This window comes from Cynocephalus volans, chromosome 9 (genome assembly GCF_027409185.1).
Source record: "Cynocephalus volans isolate mCynVol1 chromosome 9, mCynVol1.pri, whole genome shotgun sequence".
In the NCBI taxonomy this organism is placed as follows: domain Eukaryota; kingdom Metazoa; phylum Chordata; class Mammalia; order Dermoptera; family Cynocephalidae; genus Cynocephalus; species Cynocephalus volans.
The window spans coordinates 143398530-143417944 of NC_084468.1; the positions used below are offsets into that span (position 1 = coordinate 143398530).

General features: G+C 32.9%; 1 protein-coding gene across 3 annotated transcripts in view; it reads right to left on the reverse strand.

Moving 5' to 3' along the window:
* Positions 1–19415, reverse strand: part of FSTL5 (follistatin like 5) — a 733912-nt gene that overhangs the window by 259724 nt on the left and 454773 nt on the right. For all 3 annotated transcript variants that reach the window (XM_063108449.1, XM_063108448.1, XM_063108446.1), the window contains exon 6: positions 10409–10575. In XM_063108449.1, coding sequence (XP_062964519.1) covers positions 10409–10575 — 167 coding nt within the window. The remainder of the gene's footprint in view (positions 1–10408; positions 10576–19415) is intronic.

Consider the following 19415-nt stretch of genomic DNA (forward strand, 5'->3'; position numbering starts at 1 on the left):
TCCTTTTCATTTTACTGATTTTTTTCCTTTGCTATGCAAAAGCTTTTCAGTTTAATGTAGTCCTACTCTTCTATTTTTTTTTTTTTTTTTTTTTTTTGTTCCCTGTGCTTTTGGTGCCATCACTGCCAAGAAATCATGTTAATACAAATATCATGAAACATTTCTTCTATGTTTTCTTGTAGGAATTTTACAGTGCCAGGTCTTTGTTTAAGTCTTTATTCCATTTTGGGTGGGTTTTTATGTATAGTATAAAGTAAGAGTCCGATATGATTCTTTCACATGTGGATATCCAGTTCTCCAACATGATTTGTTGAAGAGATTATCCTATACCCATTGAGTATTTCTGGAAACTTTGTCAAAGATCAATTGACCTTCCGTGCATAATCTATTCTGTTCCATAGGTCAATAGATCTATATTTGTGCCAGTACCATGTTGTTTTAATTACTGTAACTTTGTAGTTAATTTTGAAATAGGAAAGTTAGAATCCTCTAGCTTCGTTCTTCTCTCTCAAGATTGATTTGGCTACTCAGTGTTATTTGTGGTTCCATATGAATTTTAAGATTATTTTTTTCTCTTTCTGTAAAAAATGCCAGTGAGATCTTCATAAGAATAGAATTGAATCTGTATGTTGCTTTGGGTAATAGGAACATTTTAACAATATCAAGTTTTCCAATCCATGAACACGAGATGTCTTTTTATTTATTTGTGTATTCCTAAATTTCTTTTTATAAATGTTTGGTAGTTTTGAGTGTACACACTTTTTTTTTACCTCCTTGCTTAAGTTTATTCCTAAGTATTTTATTCTTCTTGATGCTATTATAAATGGGATTATTTTCTTAATATTTTTGGATAGTCTATTGATAATATGAGGATATCCTTCAAAAAGTTAATGGAAAGATTGTATCATCTTTTACTTCTATCTTTACTTGAACTTTTGAAGTTCTCTCATCTATAGGAACACAACTGATGTATGTTGATTTTTATTCTGCAAATTTGCTGAATTAATTTATTAGCTCTAACATTTGTATGTGTGTGGAGTCTTTAGGGTTTTCTACATATGATATTATGTCTTCTCAAATAGAGATAATCTTAGTTCTTTTTTCTTTTCTTTCTTTCTTTTTTTTGGATGTGGGTGCCTTTAATTCTTTTTCTTGCCTAATTGCTTTGGCTAGAACTTCCAGCCTCCACTGCTATGTTGAAAAGAAGTGGCAAGAATACGCATACTTGCATTGCTCCTGATCTAAAGGAAAAGCTTTAAGTTGCTTGATGGTAGCTGTGGGATTTTCATATATTGCCTTTATTATGTGGATTCCTTCCATAACTAATACATTGAGAGTTGGTTTTTTTTTTTTTATCATGAAAAAGTGTTGAATTCTTCCAAATGATTTTTCTGCATCTGAACAACAAAAAAGCAATTCAATTAAAAAAAGAAAAAGGGCGTTGAATAGGCACTTCTTTAAAGAAGACATACAAATGTCCAAGAAGTATATGAATAACTCTTTACATCATATTCATCGAGAAATGCAAATCAAAACCACAAAGAGATATTACCTCACACATGTTAGGATGACTATTATCAAACAAACAGAAGATAAGTGTTGTTAAGTATATGGAGAAATTGTAACCCTTGCACTTTGTTGGTGAGAATGTAAAATGTTGCATCTTCTATGGAAACCAACATAAAATTTTCAGAAAAAATTAAAAATAAAACTATCATATAATCCAGCAATTTCACTTCTGGGCATATGTCCAAAATAATTGAAATAATTATCACAGAGATATCTGCATACCCATGTTCACTGCAGAATTATTCACAATAGCCAAGATAAAGAAATGATTGAAATGTCCAGCAAGAGATGAATGAATAAAAATGTGAAATATATATGTAGAATAGAATATTACTCAGCTTCAAAAGAGAAAAAAAGAAAATCCTGCAATATACTACAACATGGGTAAACCTACAAGATATGCTAACAGAAATAAGCCAGTCACAAAAGGACAAATATTTCATGATTTCATTTATATGAAGAATCTAAAAAAATCAAAGCTAAAATAGAGAGCAGAATATTGGCTTCCCGAGACTGTGGGAGGGGGAAATGGGGAATTGTTTTCAATTAGTATAGTTTTAGTTATGCAAGATAAATAAGCTCTAGAGGTCTTCTGTAAAACATAGTGGCTATATTAGCAAGACTTTATTGTGTACTTTAAAAATTTGTTAAGAGGGTAGATCTCATTTTATACTTTCTTATCACAATAAAAGAAAAAAGAATGAAAAGAAAGAGAAACAGGGAGTGTATTAGTTTTCTCTTGCTATAACAGAAATACCTGAGACTGGGTAACTTATAAAGAACAGAGGTTTATTTGGCTTATGATTCTGGGACAGCTGCATCTGGCACAGGCCTCAGGCTGCTTCTACTCATGGCAGAAAGCGGCAGGCAGCCAGCGGGTATAAGCAGATCACATGGCGAGAGAAAGCAAGAGAGAGAGAGAGAAGATGCCAGGGTCTTTTAAACAACCAGCTCTCAGGGGAACTAATAGAGCGAGAACTCACTCATTAATCCCCCCTCCCCCAGGGAGAGCATGAATCCATTCATGAGGGATCCACCTCCATGACTGAATCAGTTTCCAACACTGCCACATTGGAGATCAAATTTCCACGTGAGTTTTGGAGGGGACAACACATCCAAACTCCATCAGGGAGGAAAATATCTCTTTAGCACTTTTTCATGCATTCACTAATTCTCATGGTTCTAAGAACGGCATTTAATAAACACTAATTCACTATGAGACAGGGAGAAATTTTAGGTTTGTAGGGTCAGATGTTTATACAACATGGGCTGGGTTATGTTTAAGAAAAATAATACAAAATTGATAGGGCCCTTCCTGGGATGTGTTCAGGACCTATGCAAGTGAAGGGCCCAAAGTTTACATTCCATTAATTACATTACGAAGTTGACTATTTTAAGGTTTTAGAAGCATTATTTCTTGGGGTGTCAGGATCTAAAGAAATGCATATTACATATTTTTTATATATTAATTGGCTTCTGAATGTGTATGTGACAGCACATTGCATGGGCAAAAGACTAAGAAGACCATATTCTTCTGGCAATGCTGCAAATCTGCCATAACTTATGAAAATCCTCAGTGAGAATAGAGAAATAAATAGATACAGGTTGATGAAAGCCAACCAAAAATCAGATACTAGATTTGGATATGCAAAGAACAAAGCTTCTAAAGTAAATTGTATTGACCAGTTAACAATTGGCAGGAGACAACTACACAATCAGATATTCAGAAAACTAGAGGCACAAATTTGGTCTGACTAATTCAAACTTAAAAATTATCCAATGAGAGAGATAAGTTCGAACCTTGCAATTTACATATATACCGAGTATTTCAATTATAAATTAGTAAGCCTCCAAATTTTTCTTTTCTCAAACTGCTTACAGAATTTATGCTGATATTTTCTCTGGAGACAGTCTAAGGTCCTGTCAAACCTGTCGTATTTTTTCCTTGAGAAAGAAACAATTAAAGATTTGAAGGAAATACCATCAGACTGAATAAAAGATAAAATATTTAAGGAAAAGCCCATAATAACAAAACAAACAAATTAAAAGCTGATTGAATTTACCAAAGGAATAAAAATGTTATGCAGAGATGCTGAGATTTAAAGTCAGGTAGATAATCATATTTAATGAATGTAGAAAAAACAAAAAAGGTATAAAGTAGAGCATTTTATATGCTCTTGGATGGCCTTGTCTAGAGTGGAAGAGATTGCTTGTTGCCACCAAATATTCATTCTATTGTTCCTCCTTTGTAACAGAGTTCTGAGCAGTATGCCTAGCTAAACGATTACATTTACTAACCTCCCTGCTATGCTTACTGTAGTTGTTGCACTTCATTGATTTGTAAACAGTTGCAAGACTTCCAGGAATAATCTTTACAAAAGCAAGGATAAGTGCCCTTTATCTTTCACCTGCCTTGTTTTGCTGTGGACCTGGAATATAGATTGATGGAATATAGATTGATGGTTGGAGCTCCAGCAGCTGTACGGAACCCTGAGAAGACCTTGAATATGAAAGCCATCGTCGTGGAATGTTAGAGAAAAGGATAAGCGATTGATTTACAGATGCTTTATGGAACAATCATACCAGCTGTTTACAGTGTGTTTTATGAAGAATAAACTCTTGTGCATTTAAGCCACTATTTTTCCAGTCTATTTTAATCAGTGCTGAATGCAATTACTAACACAGTTTAGATATATGTAGAGACTAAAACACAGTTTACCCTTAAACAATGGCAGGGGTTAGGGATGCTGACCCTTGCTCAGTCAAAAATCCGTGTATAACTTTCAACGTGTGCCTTCCCAGGGTTGCCACTGGGCTGCACTGAGCTCCCCTGAGTTTCATATGGGTAAGAGGAGAGGAGGGGCTTTGCTAAAGTAGTTAATTATTTAACTACTTAACTACCAATACCCTTCTTCTTAATTATTTAGTAAAGTATGGTATGCATTCATGACACACCTAACAAAATTTTTTCCAATATACTTGTATTTATTGAAAAAATTCTCCTGTAATTAGATCTGTGCAGTTCAAGCCCATGTTGTTCAAGAATCTGCTGTACTAAGATGTAGAATGAGAAAACAATGGAAATCCAGAAAGCTAATGGATAAAATTCACATATTCTTTTGGCCGTTCAAACATTAAATCCCAGTGGTATAAGCCACAGTATCATTTGTAGGAAAGTGTCTTAATACAGTATTCAAACCAATTTGAGTTTTCATATTAACAGAGTGCCAGACTTAGCTCCTAAAGACATTCAATTTAAGCTAAATTTCAGTTAAACAAGAATGATTATGGCATAAAAGTATGTCATATTTATAGCATATCTGAAATTCAAATTTATCTGGTAATTCTGTGTTTCATCTAGCTACCCTACCTGTAAAATTGTTGGAAATCATAATAATTAAATTAAATCAGGTATTAAGAAATTTTTCATGGAAGCTTTACATTTGGTATTAAACATGATCAAAAATGTTATATAGAACCAAGCTAATGATAGTGATAGAAGAAATAACATGCATTTTACCAAATGCTTGGTATGTGTCATTGAATTTTACTATAATCCCCCATTACAGGTGAAGAAACTGAAGTTTAAGTTTTTTAATAAATTCACCGTAGTTTCTTAGCCAAGAAGTAGCAAAGCTAGGATTGGAATCTAGGTTGGTATGACATAATTTGATTTCAATGTTGAAATAGACTAGGTTATAACTTAATGACTGATTGATTCATTAATTACTTAATGAATGACAGATAATGTAGATATTATAAATTAGATATACACAATTATTTCTTGGATTTTTAGACCTAATTTATCCCAAATAAGAATAAACAAAACCTAAGTCTGCTATCCAACTGCTTTCCATTAATTTTCTCGGTAAAGTCAATACCTCCAAAACTGTGCCATATTTTAATTTCTTCCTTTCCTTCACTCCTGATTGCCAATCCCATCAAACAATTCTATTTGCTTTCCCCATGCTGCTCTAGAACCTATATCTTTGTCTGTGTGCTTGCCTTGCCTTCCTTAATTCACCCCCTCGGACAAAAGGACCTTGCAAACCTGGAATCAGATCAAAATAAGTCAACTGGATTTTTCCGGAATTTGGGCAGAAAGAGGATTAAGGACATACATATAAACAAATTCATTCAGCTGAGTGGATATAATGGCATATTTTTAGAACTGGGATTGATAAAAGATTCTAATCAGGAGATAAGATAGCATTAGTCCTAAAGCTACATTTGATCGAAAAGAAAACACTTCTAGTTCCATTGGCTACTCTAACTAGATAAAATTTGGCTTCAGAATTTTCTGTAAATTCCCAGTCTTCCTTAATACTGCATGTACCCTAACAGTAGATTCTTACTGTTTTAGGGACTTTCAAGGCATCTGTGCTCCTTGAAACATATATAAGGAGACAGAAAGGAAAGAGGAAGAGAGGGAAAGGAGGAGGAAGAGAGAAAAGAGAAAACATAGACATAGTTTAATTAAACAGTTACATTGTGCCTCATACAATGTTAGCTTTAAAATGTTTTATTTCATTAATTCTTAATGAAAATTAGTTCTATTGTTATCTTCATTTCACAGATAAGGGAACTGGGGCACAGAGAGTTTAACTTGCTTGAGGTCACATCACTCCTAAGTGACTGAAGATTAATTGAAATCCAGACCCCCTGAATCCACAGCTGTGTTGCCAACCACTGTCAAACTAACTCCTGTAGTTCAGTGGCCTGCTTTTATTTATTCAATGCAAAACAGAAGACAGGCAAAATGAAAGCCTTCAAACAACTGAATATCAATCAGTCCCACACATAATAGCAGAGCATAGCAAATCTATTTGTAATATATAGAGGCCAGAATTATTTGGCATATATTTTCCAAAGGGTACAGACAACTGCAGAACATCCTACTTCAACACAGTGGTTAAACTCTTGATCTAGAGTCAATCAGGCCATGTAAAACTTCCAGCACTTAATACCACTTATTAGCTCAGTGACCTTGGGTAAATGACTAAGTACCATCTCTCTTATAAATCTCCCTATGTGTAAATGAGCATGAGATTTCCTGCTTCATGTAGTTGTTTCTAAGGCTAATGAAATAACGAGGTAATGAGATAATAAGAAATAATATGAACCTTTCCTACTAAAGGAATAAAATTATATACACAATGCCTGAAAAGGAGATTAAAAGTGTACTCACAACATTTCTTTTACACTTAAGAATGGGGAATGAGTGGATATAAAAGATGAGAAGTAGTTATGATTTTAAAATACATTCATATTTTTTTTTGCAATTAAATTGTATTCACGTTGGCTAGGTAAATGTATGAATCCTATCTCATACACATATTAAAGAATTATAAAGGATATTGCAAATTCCCATTGCTTTTCTCTGACATAAAAGGTACTTATATTTTTAACTCTATGCAGTTTACCAGGAATTAAACACAGTTTTGTGAAAAGAGATAACACACTAATAGGCTATAAAAACTGCCTCATATCTCAACTTTTTGAAAGTGTTCTTTATTTGTAAACAAAATGAGAGTGTATTTTACTACAGGAAAATCATTATGATCTTTCAACACATCAGAAATCCACACCTAACAATAAAAAGTTAATTTTATGCACATGAAATTATAGATGTTTCTTAAATGAATTAAACCTCCAAATTAATTAGACAACATTCTTCGTGGTAAACAAAAGAACACATTCTAGCTAATTTTAAGGAGAAAAAAAACTTTAATAAACGATATTAGGAAACCCATAGAATATTCAGGAGTGCACAGTGTCAGTCTCGGGGTCTGAGAAAAAAGAAAAGATACTCAAGCTGCATGTTGGAACTGGCCTACTGAAGATCCCATTGCAGCTGAACACCAAATAACTCCAGAGCTTTTGTCATTGTTGTCTTTGTAAGCAGTATCCATCAGACAGAAATGGTGGGGAAAACAAATTCTGAAAAGCACCTGTTCACCTGTCTCTCCGTTAGAGTCTTATTCACATATCTCTTCCCTAACTGCAAGGAAGGCTAATCAAGTAAGATTTTTGGTTTGCAAATTAGGGAGGCAAAATCACAGTGTGAGAACTGCCAAAATATTGGAGGAGTGTTCAAAAGGTGTTGGGTAACCAGAAAATACGTCAGATATTCACATATTGCTGACAGTGTGTGTGTGCGTTGTTTACTTACATAGCGAAGTCCATTCATTAACAGACTTTAAGCAGAAATAAGTATAAAACAAAACACACATAATATTTTATAACTTTTTTCTCACGTTCCAGTTATTTTGGTGATGCATTTAAAATGTATTTTGATAATTTGACAGTTGGCAGAGTAAATTGGAAAATTGAATAAATATCCCTTCTTTCAAAGGTATCTTTGGATGTTCTCTGCTGTTTTAATTTTATATAATAAATTATATAAATGGCTGATAGTACTGTGTATATTATAGATTATGAATGTTGAGCTTAGCTAAATATTACTAGCAAGGAAACTGAAACTTTCTAAATGTTGAATATTTTTTTAAAATTCTCAAAAATTATCTGCTCCATAAGGTCTATTCAAAATAACTGTATCCAATAAAAATAAAATTATTTATGCCGGAAATTGTCTAATATTTATGTACATTTAAGAAACCTAATTTATTCAGTAAACATTTTTCTAGAAATTTTGTGTTTCTAAAAACAAAAGATGGTTTGTAAGATCCATGAACAAAAATCTGTCCACTTTTGCAAGTTGCCCACAGAATATCATTCATAGCATATTCTTTCATATTATTGAAACAATTTAAATGCACTTATTTTGAGGTTTTCAAACCATGCCGCCCTAGAATATATGGGACTGAAAATAATAGAAAAAGCTTGACACTAAGGATAGATGGAGATAGAAAAAAAAAAAAAAGTGTAGACATAACAACCCTAAGACAAATCCACGATGACTTGTCTAAGGCCTTGTCTCTCAAAGAATAGTGAATGCTCCTGAAATTATAGCTGCTCTATAGCACGGTGTTCTTGGCATTTTAGAGAATTAAACATTATTGTTCAAATGGTGTTTGAAGAAAGTTCCCATATGTAAGCAAATCTAGAAAAATTCCATCAAAATCAAAAGGAATAAAAATTGGAGAAGATTCCTGTTTTGGATGTATTCTAGGACATTAAACAAGAACATTAGGAAGATGTAACACATAGAAATTTGGGTTTCTATCTTGGGCCTTTGTTTTAGAGGCTCTGTATGAAGCAGCAAAGAATAAGTGGAAAGGTAATGGTTTTCTTGAGTGATGATAAGAAATATGCAAAAAGACTATAAAATCCAAAAATCACTAAAGCAAAGAATTGTCCCACCTCGTTTCCACAGATACCATGTGAGCACCCAAGTTTTACTTCTTTTTGCCTCCTAGGATGATACTCTCCTTTTGATGATCACTTTAAACTGATAGCATGAAAGAAACAGATAAATGCCCTGCAGGTTTTTTCTGTTTTTGTTTCACCTTTGGAGCTATACTATTGATATGAGTTTAGATTCAGAATCCCTATGAGTGAAGCTGAATAGAGAAACAGATTATTTCACTCTGAAAAAAAAAATCATTTATTTGTTTTGATTAATGTTTCTGGTTTCCAATACAGTATAAAATATTTTAAGCAAAAACTGGCTTTACCCTTTTTTAAAAATGTTCACAAACTATAGGCTGGTGCTCAACCAGAAGAGCATTACACCAAGATTAATTATTGGTAATTATAGAAATGCTGACAGTCCATCCTTCAACATACAAACATAATTCCCAAAAATGATTAACCAAGAGTGGTAGAGTGTGAAGGTTTTTGAGGGATTTTTTTTTCCTGTCATACCCAGTTTTTGAGAAACTACCCAGCCTTTGTTCAATAATAGTACAGATCACTCCATATGATTTGGAATGGTCCCTGTTGGCCCAGTGAACACACAGCCTCAGATGGGCCAGTCAGTGTGTTACATTCTTGTACCAAGTCATTATTTCACTGAAAGCCGTATGATGCCACCCGTACAAATTTGTGTCCTTCCTTAGAATGTGCTCCATAGGTTTCAGAACACTATTAATAAGTAAACACATTTTTAAAAAACATTCTCTTTTTAAAAATTGTATGCACACATTAGAAATTCAAAAATTACAAAAGGATATTTCTTGGAAATAAGCCTACATCCCATCCCTAACACTGTCCTCACCCTTGGAACAAACACTGTGAATCATTTTACAGATATGGATCTAGAAATTTTTTATAAATAAATAATATGTATTTTTAGATATAAGCATTATATAAGATAATAGGATATACTTCTATGTAAACACATATAAGTATCATATTTTCATAGCAGTACATATACATTTCCCTCACTGATTTTAATATCCATATAGAATCTTATCATACAGACACACACACACACAAACTATCATGTTCCCTATTGATGGTATTCTAGTTATTTACTCTTACAGCACTGAGAAAGTGAACAATTAATATGGATGTACTTAAATTCATATATTAGTACATTTATAGGAATAATTCATAGATGTGAATTTACTAAAGTAAATGTATTTGCATTTTAAAACTTAATAGACACTTCTTCCATATATTTTGCACCAATTATTTTTTCATCAACTCATGGTCACATAAACTGCTTACTACACCAAAACAAATTATTTGGATAATTCCTAATGATCTATAGTGCACCTCTCAGTCAGTAGAACAGATATGCCGATGTTCCAATAATTCTCTTTTACTCTACATCCAATATATTCATTAATAGTAAGCGCCCTATACTTCACTAAGTCTATAGTATATTGTATGAACTATACACAATCTAAAGCAACTCTATTTATGTACTCACATTGATGTCTTCCAAATCTAAATTATTTAAAATAATATTGTTTCTCTTCCAGATGATGGGGGGTCTCAGGGCTCCCTGAATGGCACAGCTCAGAACTGCACTTTGTCCCACAGTTGCTGCAGTAATGCTTAATTTCTGATCTTCAGGCAGGCTCAACCGGATCACCTCTGTAAAGATAAAGTGTCAGTAATATTGATGAGCATGTAGTTTTTTAAGATTAATTAGTATAAAGTTTCTGAATACTAGTAATTAAAGCTCTTAATTTAAATAACGGAGAAAAAAGCCTGTGATGAAATGAAGAGAGAGTAAATTGTTTCCAATAAAAGGTCTGAGTGACATTTCAATTTAATTGATTGACAAGCATCCTCATGAGGCAAAGAACTATTAAACATGAAATGAATATCAGAAGTAGAGTTATAATAAGCCCAGCAGATTGCACCCAAAAGAGAAATCAATTATTTAACTGCCAAATCGACATGTAGTGTGTCATCGGCATTGAACTAAAATGATGTTGTTTATTCACTGATAGATTTATATTGTAGGTGAGGTGAGATCATTGCTGGCTGGCTTTAGAGAACACTAGCATGGCTGAATGAGTAAAAATGCATCATTATGCTGGGAAACTGAAATTGACTTTAAAGGAATATGGTTTATGTGGGAAGTTGAAGGAGAAAAAAATTGAATTTCACTGACCAAACAGCAAAGTGACACTCTGTCCGCTGCCTTTATCAGATAGTGTTTGTACAGAATAGTCACTTCCTGATCACTCAATTTTAAAGTTGAATATTATATTTTAACTAGCCGATGTACACAGTTCTGCCAATAATTATGCTGAACCATAAAAACGTTATTTGAAATCTGGATCTGTCTTTCCTTTTTTGTTTTCTGACAATTTTTACCCAGTGTGAGAATTAACTACATCATTGTCGATTATCATAAAAGATGACTGGGATAATGTCTACCCATTCTGAATCTATTTGAAAACTGCCCTTTGGTTTTGGCTGACATTTACAGACTCTAACTTTTCTACACTAGGATTGAGTCTTGCATTTTGACTTTGCTCAGCCTTAGCCAGGTTGGAAATATCACAAATGAGTAATAGAAAATTTGATGTAGAGAGATGGAAGAATTGTTCTTTATTCCTTTTCTGTAGTTGATGATATTTTTCATGGGGAGTTGAGTGGAGAAGGTGACGTCTTAATTTGCAGTAAATATGATCATGTGCAATTATTGCAGTCTCCTCCACAAACCCCCTCCTTCCTTTTCAGCATTCTACCTTCTTTTTCTTTCTTAATTCTGTCTTCCTCTTGAGAAGGGAAATGCTAACCAATTAAATTTTGTAGAATACAACTATTCAGTAAACATTTTTTTTTTTTGTAACATCACAAATTGCAATGGTAAAAATGGCACACTGTTTTGCATTAGAAGGCCAGGATTTAAACTTTGGTCCACATCCCTCCCCCTAAGCACATGTTAAATGTTAATGTTAAGTATTCTGTGTTATCACCATTGGCTGACACACTGATGAAAATAAATAGAAATAGCTGACACTCATATTCTGTTTTACGATATCTAGTCAAATCTAAAAGACATAGTTACTTAAGTCATCATTGTTTTGTGTTGTCAAAAAAGAGGGCAGGGACAGTCTTGGAGCTGAAAAAATTCTACTAGAGAAAGACTCAGCCCAAATATATTCTTTTGGTAATTATATCACCAAAAACAGAGATGGGTAACAAGATGAAAATGTGTAACAAATATCTTGTTTAGTCCTTTGTTTGGACAGTTTAATGTTCCCTTAATGGCATTTTTCTTTATTCATATTTTATTTCAATGTTTCCTGACTAATGAAAACATGAAGAATATTTTCAGTCTGCTTTTCTTTAATATACATTCTATCACACACACACACACATACACACACACACACACACACGTACTTCAAAATGTTCATGGAAAAATAGAATTAAAAGATAACATGAACTTTTTGAAGTACCTTTGTATGTACACATATATACACACAAACACACACACACACACACACACACACACACATAAAATAACTAAAAGAAAGTATAATTGACCAATTAAAAATAAGACAAATTTTAAATTTGCAGACATGTGTTTCTTTACGTTTTTTATTTAATATTACAAATTTACAGAAAGAGAAAATATTATAAAACTAATAGCACCATAGCGGAGAAGTGGTGGACAAATCGGTAAAAAACTATGCTATCTACCCTAAGTGAAACATTGTGCACTATATGCATGTATTGGAGCAACACACTGTGCCCCGCAATTATGTACGAGTAAATGTTAAAATTTAAAAAATTTTTTTTTTCATTTGCATTTCTGAATTCTAACTTTCAGTTCCTCATTAAATTGTGCAAGAGATATTGGGACATCTGGCTCTAAAAACATCAGATTAACATTGGGTATTCTAGCATTTAGAAAAACAATTGCTAAAAAAGTCACCCTTGAATGTCTTCATTAAGTTCCTAAATCTGGAATTAGGTTCAAGGCCATTTGAATTAGTTGTGCTTTTTATGGTTATATATTACAATGTTAATTAGATAGGATCTTCTTAGAATAAATGCTGAGAGTTGTCATAACATGTAAGATATCTTTCTAAAATGTAGATTTTTCGAGGATTTGTAATTAAAATAAAAAATTACTATTCACTCAGAGAATATTAACATGCACTGATAAACGTTTCCTTTCATTTTAAAGCTAAATTTTAAAATGACTTTAAATCTATCATGGTAATGAGTATTAGTAAATAATTTTATGTACTTTGAAAATTCTTCAGAGTTTTTTTCTGCATATTTCATGCTGCATGTTTCACCTCTTCCCTGCTATATTATATGGAGCGACATACAGCAAACCAATTATATTCACTGGTCACTTCTCAAAATCAAGTGATCTTTCCCTTAAATTTAACAGCAACATTTCTTTTAGCTACAAATTTATCATGTCCATCTTTACTAGTCTTTGTGATGGTTATTAGCAAGCAGAGATTTAACCTCAGAAAATTACAAATGTTAAATATTTTTATTCTTAAATTTCATCAAAAATGCTTTAATGATGAACGAAATGCTTATAAAGCATGTCAAATTTATAATTTTCATAGATAAGTAATTACTGTGTCTAGAAATGTATTAACAACTTGAAATAATATTTATTAGTTGAGCTGTAATCCAATTTAAAACTGATTTTAAGATCTATTATTATAGGTTGTTTGTCTATGAGAGTGTGTGTATATTTTAGTGAATATAATTTAGTTCATAAATGAGTTGCTTGCATATATATATTAATGATAGGCATATTTCATTTTATAGCATTCTATCCACAAACATCTTACGGTAGTACGTATAGACAACTGTTCCAGCAAATAGCACCTATCATTTTAGTAGTCTTTTCCATCCCTTGAGCTTTAAGGGTAATGCATTTTAATTTTCTTTACTCAACATCTTCTTTAATTAAAATCACAGAATGTCATGAGTCATGTGATGCCCTGGAAAAAGTAAAAACATGTAGTCTAGGTATAACACATGGTCCTGAGTATTTGAAATATTTAGTGCTTTGTTTGATGTACAAACTTTGCCTCCAATTGGAGGCCCTCCCAGGTATTCAGGAAAAGAAGTGAGAATTGTAATGGTGTTTCCTTTGATCTCTCCATGTTATAAAGACTGTTAATGCCATTTCTAGTCCTGCTTTTGCTTTTGATTAATTAAGCAAGTTGAGAGGCAAGTAAAGTATTTTCTCACTGTGGAAACTTTGCTGCATTTTCTCATTTTCACAACTTGGTTGACAGGAATATTAGGAGCTTACTTTCAAAGGAATAAAAAAAATTGAAGGTTTTTCTAGGAGAACGTGAAGCTGAAGAGACAAGTTTAGTTTAGTATAAGTTAAACCAGGACTGCTAAGCATTTATGAAACATTTTTTTCCATAGCAACTTGATGGTAAAAATAGTAATAGAAATTCGGGTAAAGATATTACACGATTTTAGGGTCACATAATACTTTGTGTGTTATAGTTAATAACCCAAGGTCAAGGGTTCAGATTCCTGCACCAGCGAGCTGCCAAAAAACAAAACAAAACAAGATTTTAATCTAGTACAGAAAAAAGAATAAAACACTATGAATATTTGTGAAGCACCAGTTAAAAAGAGGATGATTTTAGCAACTTTGATTTAAAATTTCTTTTAAAATTACAAGAAAAGAGTTTACCATAACCAGGATTCTGCTTTTCAAGTTTCTATGCATGAACTTATGTTGAATATTTAACTTATTTATTTAAACACTAACCTCATAGTCACATTGCCCTGATAATTCTTATAACTCCTATTATAGGAAAGAAGCCTGGAAGAAAATTTCATCAGCACTATTTTCAAATAACATGTGATTTCTCTTTACTCCAGTAAAAGAAATTGCTAATTTCAAGCAGACAAAAATACAATCTAAAACCAGAAAGAGATTTAAAAAAAGAAAAACACTTAAGAATACTAGATAAATTAATTATTCTCATAATGAGACAGGCACAATTCCTCAATAACAAGCCCTTAATTGGGAAATTCTGATGGTAGTCTCTGTCAAGAAACAGGTGATTTCAAAGTAAATGTTAATGCTTACCTAATTAAGACATGCCAAAACATACACTCATTTATTATGATAAAGTTCTTAGTATTTCTGAGACAAGTGCTTATCTGTAACGTATTATATACTTTTATTATAATTCATATTATAAAATTAAAACAAAAAAAATTAAAAGAGGGCCGAGCCCGTGTTGCACTCGGCAGAGTGCGGCGCTGGGAGCGCGGTGACACTGCCGCCGCGGGTTCGGATCCTATATAGGGATGGCCGGTGCGCTCACTGGCTGAGTGCCCGTCGCAAAAAAGACAAAAAAAAAAAAAAAAATTAAAAGAGAGATCAAAAGCCTTCTTTTCTCTGGTAACAATGGGCTAGATAATTTGGGCTATCTCATCCACAGAAGAAGAAAAACAACTACAACAAACAAGTAACTCTGGACTAAATACAAATAATATATTCTTAAAAGCATTACAGAGATAACAAGATAGTGAGGAATTTCATAGCCTATGTTCTGAAGAGAATTGTAACTCAGAAATCAGATTGCACCTGAAATCAGTCGTTGTTTTGAGGATTTCTCCATCCTGAGGAAAAGATAAGGAGCCCGAATGCTTTTACGTGGCGTGTTGTTTCTCCAGGCAATGGGTTGGGTAAGATAATGGACCACTTCCCTCTCTGTGCTAGGACTTTAGGATGCCACACGTTGCAAGTGGATGTATGAACTACAGCCCATCTTTATCTAGATGTCTTATAAAAAACAAAACCTTCCTCTCTGGGGTAAGTTGATATTATTATAGGAATCTAATCCCTATTACAAATGATTTTGTATTTACAATACCCAGTAAACTATCAAGTATAACATTGCACATGAAGAGAGAAGACAGCTTGATGAGAAGGAGCAGCAACAAGCCTCAAAAAACCCTAACAGGACTGAAAAGTTTATTATGCTCCTAAAAATAAAATGCCAGGTTAGAAACTTTGACAAGAAACTCAAATCTATTTTAAAAAATCACATTATAAGTATGTGAAGAAGCAAATATAATAACTGAAATAATAATTCTATCAATGTACTTAAGATCAGATTGGACACAGAAAAAAAAAAAAGAGAATTAGTAAACCAGAAAAGAGATTAAAGGAAACTACAGAATAAAAAGCAGAAAGACAGAGATTTGAGATACAGGTAAGATGAATGAAAATGAAAACAGGTTTACATGGAATCCTAGAATGAGTAAACAAAGAAAATAGGGCAGAGGCAATATCTGAAGAAAAACAAAGGTTCTTCAAAAAATGTGTTAAAAGATTCAAATTATCTTTTAATTCTATTTTTTCATTAACTTTCTGAAGTAGCCTCATAATTGCTGAGAGTATTCCGTAAATGCGAAAGGTACTGATCAGTAGATTGGGAAAGCTCCTCCAATTTCAAGCAAAGCAAATGAAAAAAACTAGGCTAATCCACACATAGACACTTCACAGTAAAACAGAAGAAAATCGAAGACAAAAATAAATCTTAAAATCATGCAAATTATAAAATACAGATTGTTTCTACAATGAAGTGTTAGACAGGTAACTGATTTCCTCAGCAAAAACGGAAACAGGAAGGCAATAGTATGATATCTTAAATGTGATGAAACAAAGTAAAATTAATCTTAGAATGTTATAGATATACATAAAAATGAAAAGAAAATATATTTTCCAAAAAGAATAAAAAGAAAGTGCATCTCCAATAGACTTGCTTTAAGTAAATTGTGAAGGATGTTCTTTAAGCAGAAGAAAAATTATCCTAGATGAAAACTCAAAGGTGCAAAAATAAAAGGAGAGCAAAGAAAGTGTTTAAATATGAGCACTGAAGTTTAACAATAAACTCTGATACCTTGAGAATGTCTGATAATATGAGAATATTTTAATAATCTTGAAAGTAGGAAAAGATTCCTTAAACGAGGCACAAAAGAGCTCATCATAAAGGAAATTATTTATCAGTTTGACTACATTATAATTTAGAAAATGTATTCCTCAAAAGATACTACTGAGAGACCAAAAATGCAAATCACCAAGTAGAAAAAGATACTTCCACCCACAAAAGTAATAAAGGTCTTATATTCAGAGTAAATAAAGATCTCCTACAGTGCAATAAGAAAAAAAAAAAAAAAAAACAATTCAATAAACAATCTCCATAAGACTGAACAAATGCTCCATGAATTTGTTAATTCATATGGCTAACAAAAATCTTAAAAATTGTTCTACCATCCATGCAATCAGGGGATAAAAATTTAAGCCTAAACCTTTCAGATTAGCAAAAATTGAAAAGACTAGTGATAATACATGTTGGGAAGAATATGAAGAAACATTAGTTCATATATACCTTGAACAAGAGTGTAAATTCATGTATAAACTTTCTTTCTCATTAGTAAATGAAGTCTAGCCTAGGCAAACCATATTCCAAGACCATGCTAGCCATATATATGCCTTACAGAAGACTAGAGTTAAGACATAGAGAAAGCAGAGTATTTAGGTGTTGTAACAATATAGCAGAATTAGCAATGCATATCTTCTCAAGTTACCTTTGATATACTAGACAGAGAAGAAAAGAAGAGAGGACCAACTGGAGAGGGAAGAGTCTGGTAAGAAATAGGATAAAAGAATCCTGAGTTTGTTCTGAGGAAAAGGAGCCAATAGAGAGGGAAATTCTGAAGATGTCGTTAAGAATGAAATTATTTCTGCCAAAAGTTATAAAAGTAGTAAGGAGAATTTATAATCACAAGCATAAATAAAAATATTGAGCAGCTAAAGCAAAAAAGGTAATTTCTTCGTATGCCACTGGTTGAATGGAGAAGTTACAGAAACATACAAATAAAAAAAACTTTTCAATAAAAAACTTTAGTCTAAAACAATGAAGCAAAGATTTTTGTTCAAAATTGGAATTTCATTTTTTTTATTTACTTTATAATTCTGTAACAAATAAAACAATACTATAGATAGGACTGTGTCGGGTCTGCCACCGGCCGACCCGAACAGCCCTAGCCTCCTTCCTTTTGGTAGGCAAGTGAATGACCCAGATTCCTCTTTCCCTCCGGTACTTGTTGGGAGGAGACGGGGGAAGAGAGCCGTGAAGAGAGGTGAGCACAGCCACCGGCCCCAACCAGCCCGTTAAAGGACACTCAGAAACAGCAGGGGTTCTGTCCAGCAATTCCGTTTATTATCACACAAGCACTTGCTTTTATAGGCAGATGGGGAGTGGAGGTTTTAACATAATCCTATCAGCTTAAAGGTCAAGGGCATGCATCCTGTCTCAATGCCTAGCTATTGCAACCACACAGGATTCACGAGCACGGAAGCGGCGTATTTGGCCAATAAGGTCTAAGGCAAGGTTCCCGCAGACACCCCCACCCTACTTCCTCCTGGCACCATCTTAGGCTGCCACGTTAATATGTCCTGGTGGGCCCATAATGACGCCACTTGTAATGTCACTTAAGGTGGCGTTAGTTTTTAAGGCCCGACAGGACTGTATTTTGATATTCTTTGGTGCAGTTTTACATATTAACAGTAGTGTCTCCTTTTCTTTATTTTTATTCATGACTTTGATATTCCTTCAGAGGCCTTATAAATATAGTACAATTACCACTCCATTTTTGTGTGTAATTTCATTTAATTCCTCTCTTTCAAATGAATTATGTACGCTTCAATTTTAAACTAAAATAGTAAAGAATCAGTCTATTTATTCATTGATATGTATGACACCAACAACTTGGGCAATAATTATTTTTTTATGCAGAGTAATCTCTATTTGAAACCTGATCTAACAATAATTGTGTCCAACAACGAGAACTGGTTGGTCATTCAAAGTAGTCAAGATAATTTTAACTTACTGATTTGGAAAAGTTCAAAGGTACAGAGAACTGGATAATTTTAATATAATAAGTATGTAGTTGAGTAATGACATTGCAAGATATATTGTATCAAATTAAAAATATCTTTACAAATTAGTTGCTTTTTGTAGGATGTGGGTAAAAGAAAATAACTGTGAGCATTTACTGAGCACATACTACTTGTCACACATTGTTCTAAGTATTTAATTTTTTTAATCTTCATAACTACCCTATGAGTTAGACACTGACAACAATTTTTTTTCTCTATTTGTGATGCTATCACGTAAGGAAGAGGTCATGGAAGCTTCATTAGGCATCTTGTAATCATGATGGGAACATTCTGTAACATACTAAAGATGGAAAATGCAAAGACAGAAGGACCTCAGGTCATTGATCGCAATGGGAAAGAGGAGAGAAAATATCTTTTATGTGGATATTTGGTAAAGCAATCATATAAAAAAGATAAATGTAATGAATCTTTACATTAGAGAAGACAAAAGACCTAGAAACCAATAATCTAAATTTCCACCCTAAAAAATTAGAGAAAGAGCAAATTAAAT